Raw genomic sequence first — 5,322 nt, 5'->3', positions numbered from 1 at the left:
GGTCGAACCATAATTGAGATACACAGATTTATATTTTACGAAATTCACTTTACCCTAACGTCATTGGTCAAAACCTATTTTAAAAACATATTGTTTTTCACTTACTTCTGTTGTTAATCGAAAGAGGAAGAGATATGATGGCGAGGTGTTATGGCAGTGGTGATAGCGGTGGATGGTAACTTATGTACTTTCCTTGTCGACGATTCTTCAATTGCATAAGAGATGTGTTCCTTTTTGACGATAATGTATACAAAAATGTGATTTAGTATTAGTTTGTGAAAGTCCTCATATTTTGCGACCCTCCTTATCAGTTGACATAAAATCCTTGAATTGGTTAAATCGGCTTCATTTTTAAAAGTTGATAAATGTTGATTGATTGTACGTGATAGATTCAGAAGAAGGAGCAAGTAAAATAGGTCGTGTAATGTCATACGAGTTTAAAATGCTAGATGGGTAGTTTGGGAATTTCACAAAAAATCTAGGGAGGGCTGAGGAGATGCAACGTGGCTATAATTATACATTTTTATTAGAATAGGAGATGTTAATATAATAATAAGATGATTAAGGGAGTGTTTGATATGCGTCTGATAGAGTCTATTTCACCCCTACAACTAAGCATACAATCATATTAACAAGAGTCACAAAGATAACAAGCACATACATGCATATACACAAGTGTCATAAAGACAACTATCATCCTAAAAACATAATCCAGTGGGTCGACATTAGTGTCTTTGACCCACGAGTACAGTGAAGAGACTCACCTCTCAGAAGATAACCAACTGTTGCTACTCTTACTGGCAACAATACCAGTGCAACCCCACACCTAGATAGTTATACAAGGTAAACCCTTGGTCTACCTTCCAAAGCTAAGGGTTGGCCAAAAGACAACTCAAGTCAAAATCAAAGTCAAAATCAGTTGACCTCCATGTTGTGGCCAACCTTAGCCACACTGTGTCCCATAGGTCTAAACCCGATTCAGATCCAAGTTAACAAGCCATCAGAAAACCCTCCACGTCGTGGCCTTCCTTGGCCACGCCGTGGGCATAAGATGACAAAATAGTCGACTGGTCCCTACCTGCCACGTTGTGGCAGACTAGTACCACGCCGTGGGGAACAGTCTGATTAACTTAATCGAGTTAAGCTGCTTTAAACTCAAAATCAAAGGCTCAAAAACCCATATCTATTCCTTCTTAATGCCTTAATGTATAAACTTTCCAAGTTTATGCATTAAGATAAGATCTCTAATCAGTGGCCTAATAAAGGCAAAATCATGACATGGGCTTAACCATTAAGCACTTTTCCTCAAAGTCCTTAGCCCAACCAAATCCAGAAAAGTTTCTAATACAAGATCTAGCATAAATTTGGGTGCTTTATAGACATTAATGTCCAATGTATGTCTAGATTCCATTTTAGGTCAAAAATGAGCAAAAAGGTGACGAAAAACTCATGCAAGGCTAAGAATCACAACCAAAGTCTACATCTACAAGATATATTGCTCATGACACTCAGGGGAGTCGTAAAGTTGCAACTTTTATCACATCTAACAAACCAAACATCACTTATGGACCAAAATAAGCTAATAAAGCTAGATCTACAACCAAAGAATCATCAAGATGGAAACTTGAGGACTTACAAATGGTCCAGACAGTGATTCCAAGGATGGGGAGGAGTTGTTGCTTGATCTTTGGGGTAGTACCTTCTTCTTCTTCCTTCAAAAAGCAACCAAACACCACAAAAAGCTCAATATCACACAAGGGAGGCTAGGGTTAGGGTTTCGGGTCTTGAGAGGGTGATGGAGGCTGGTAATGAACCCTAGAAATGCTTTAAAGGGGTTTAAATTTTAAGCAAACCCTAAAAGAATCATGGGCTTGAAACAACACAGTTGCCACACCGTGACAACTCTTGGCCACGCCGTGGTGGCTCAATAAAATGCACGTGCCATTTATTTCATTCCATGCCGTGTACATCCTTGCTCCACGCCGTGGCATAGAGTTTTTTCCCAAAAAGTTCATCTTTAGACCTAGAGAATATAAAGCTAAACCATGCTCGAACACGGGTGTTACAACAAGGGTCTGTTGAGGAGAGCATTTTTTAGTGGTACCAGAAAAAAAGGAAAAAACAAAACAGATGAAGGAAAAGATAAGGGAAAGGGAGAGAAACAACTTTGAATTACTCATTCTTTTAAATTGCTATGAATGTTTACACCTACTACAAATATAGTATTTTGAATAAATTGAACTCAAATCATTTTATAATGTCATGCTTCTGACTTGCAACTAAATGAAGTTAAAATTCCAAAAAGATAATTGTCTTTGTTAAAGATTGAAAGTGTGACTTTTGTTTGAAATCCCCTGTTCTTGTTCTTGATATGTTCTTGTTCTTGATATTGGTTTGGATGAATTATGCAGCTAATATTTGGTTTGGAATCCCCTGTTCCGGATTCTTCAATTTCATCCATCACTTGCTTACATTGATTGATGAATGTGAATTTGGTCAATGAATGAATTCCTTGAATTGTTGAAAAACAATGAATCTATTTATAACTTTACAAAAACAATGATTCCTTGTATAAATTTTGTATGGATTTTTAAATGATTTGTGTGTAATTTACATTTTGTATGACAACTTGTATGTTTAATAACTCTTCAGCAACTTCATCCATCAGTGTATAAGAGCAACATAGTAAAATGGTCAATTTTTTATCGGTGAGCATATTCAGTTGTACAATCAAACAACATGGTTTCTTACTCAGATTTTTTATCCACGGACTTTTCTCACTCAGCACTTTCTTCCAACTATGAAAATGGACCTAAGTAGAAATGTCTTAAATTAGAGAATATTATTTTAATAGTAAATATCATTTACAAGCCTTCCAAATATAGAAAGGAGATAGTCTATAAGGCTTGCAAAATGAAATATCGTGGCATTGCAAAAGATGTTGACAGTCGGCGCTGTGGGGGTGCATGGGTGGTGTTAGACAATTGTCAAGGAAATAGATACGTCCACACTCATCTATGTATTATTGGACCAACGATCAAAAAGACAAGATCCTTCGATTGAGGGGTAGAAAGCTAAAAAAAAACGATACAAGATCAATAATATTCCCTACAACTGTCCCTATTAATTATAGATTTGACTTTTTAGTATTTTACGGGATAAAATAGCACCTTGATGTCACAGCTAATGACCAGCACAGCTTCTCATATGTCTACAGATATTGGTTGTTCTTCTAAAAGATTTGCAAAGCATTACCATTGCAAAGCATGTCTCCCTTGATGAGCCTCATAGCGACTTCCTTTTTTTTGTTCATTCTATTTAAGTTAATCAAGAGATCTAGCTCAGGGAAGGTGGATAGCAAATTGCCTCCAGGTCCATGGAAGCTGCCTTTCATCGGAAACATGTTATCGATGGTTAGTTCACAACTACCACATCATGTTCTTAGAAATCTGGCCAAAAAACATGGTCCCTTGATGCATCTTCAACTCGGAGAGATATCTGCGTTGGTTGTTTCATCTCGTCAAATGGCTAAAGAGATACTCGTAAAGCACGATCTCTCCTTTGCCAGCAGACCTGAACTGCTAGTCTCGAAGACCGTGTTGTACAACTCCTCAGACATCGGATTTTCACCCTATGGCAATCACTGGAGGCAGATGCGCAAGATTTGCGCCTCCGAGCTCCTCACTGCCAAGAAAGTGCAGTCATTTTCCTCAATCCGGGAGGAGGAGGTCGGTGCTCTGATGAACCATATTCTTTCATCTGCAGGATCTCCTGTAGATCTTTCCAAACATTTTTTCACGTTCATGAATACTGTAACATCAAGAGCTGCATTCGGCAGGATCTATAAGGACCAGGATCTATTGATTGAGAGTGTACAAGAACTGTCCGTTCTGGCTGGAGGTTTTGATATGGCCGATTTGTTTCCTTCGTATAAGTTTCTTCATGCTGTTACCAGTATGGGGTCCAAGTTAAAAACCCTTCATCGAAACCTTGATATGACCCTAAACAGAATCCTCGTTGACCACAAGAACTCAGAACATACAGATGGATGTAAAACTGGCACAGATAATGAAGATTTTCTTGATATTCTGTTCAGACTTAAAAACAGTGGCGAGCTTGAGTTTCCATTCACAACCGACCATATCAAAGCGTTGGTAGTGGTTAGTACACAGGACACCATTTAGTGTTGTCATGAGCAATCACTTCATGTCTTCACTCCAAAACTTCTCCTGATTGAACACTTTGTAGTAACTGATTATGGCTTGTTTGTATGCAGGATGTTTTCTCAGCTGGAACTGATACGTCTTCAACAACTATGGAATGGGTCATGTCAGAACTTCTAAGAAACCCGAGAGTCATGAAAAAGGCACAAACTGAAGTGAGAGCAGTGCTAAATGGAAAGAAAGAAGTACGTGAAGCAGATATTCAAGAATTGAAGTATCTAAAACTAGTGATCAAAGAGACGATGAGATTACATCCATCACTTCCCCTGTTGCTTCCTAGAGAATGTCGGGAAAGTTGCGAGATTGATGGATATGTGATACCCTTGAAGACGAAAGTGATTATTAACGCATGGGCTCTTGCAAGGGATCCTGAGTATTGGCATGATGCCGAGTGTTTTTTACCTGAAAGATTCGAAGAGAATTGTTATGATTTCAAGGGAAACAACATGGAGTATCTACCATTCGGGGCTGGAAGGAGAATCTGTCCAGGAATTTTATTTGGTGTGGCTAATGTTGAGCTTCTTCTTGCAAGCTTACTCTATCATTTCAACTGGAAACTCCCTGATGGGATGAATATTAGAGATTTGGATATGAAGGAGAAATTTGGTGCTTCCGTTGGGAGAAAGACGAGCTTGCAACTGATTGCCGCCCCTTTTGATCTCAATTGCGGGGACTCCTAAGTTAAAGTGCCCCAGTTAGATCATCTTGTATTGGTTCTTCAGGTCTATACTACGTACCTTATTCCAGCTTTTCGTCATATTCGAAATTGCATTGTTTAAAAAGTAACGAACTATAAATACATTCTCTTTGGTCATCATGTTCTTAGATACGTGCTGTAAAATATTTCTGTAAAGTGTGTTCAACTTAATCTAATCTCTTTTATATATGCCCTGTGTAAGAGTATATATGGATAGAATGATAAAATTGTTAGTTTTTTTTTTCAACTAAAAACAAAAAGGTATGTCCCAACTAAGATATTTATAGTAACCTTAAAATTATACACGATCTCCAAATATTGTGAATCTAGGCCAAGATATCACCGATCTATTGTTAAATTGCCATGTGGTAGGGTTTAGTTCACCCTTTGTTTCCTGCTCAT

General features: G+C 38.0%; 1 protein-coding gene across 1 annotated transcript; it reads left to right on the top strand.

Annotated features, from left to right (window-relative positions):
• Positions 1 to 3,184: 3,184 nt before the first annotated feature.
• LOC145124740 (premnaspirodiene oxygenase-like) lies at positions 3,185 to 5,109 on the top strand. The gene is made up of 2 exons (XM_079060194.1): positions 3,185 to 4,160; positions 4,277 to 5,109. The coding sequence occupies exons 1-2, from the start codon at positions 3,267 to 3,269 to the stop codon at positions 4,901 to 4,903; spliced, it is 1,521 nt and encodes a 506-aa protein (XP_078916320.1). The 5' UTR covers positions 3,185 to 3,266; the 3' UTR covers positions 4,904 to 5,109.
• Positions 5,110 to 5,322: the final 213 nt, after the last annotated feature.

This window comes from Lactuca virosa, chromosome 7 (genome assembly GCF_052849685.1).
Source record: "Lactuca virosa cultivar CGN04683 chromosome 7, Lactuca_virosa_CGN04683_v6, whole genome shotgun sequence".
Taxonomy (NCBI): domain Eukaryota; kingdom Viridiplantae; phylum Streptophyta; class Magnoliopsida; order Asterales; family Asteraceae; genus Lactuca; species Lactuca virosa.
This window is presented reverse-complemented; position numbering and strand designations above follow the sequence as displayed.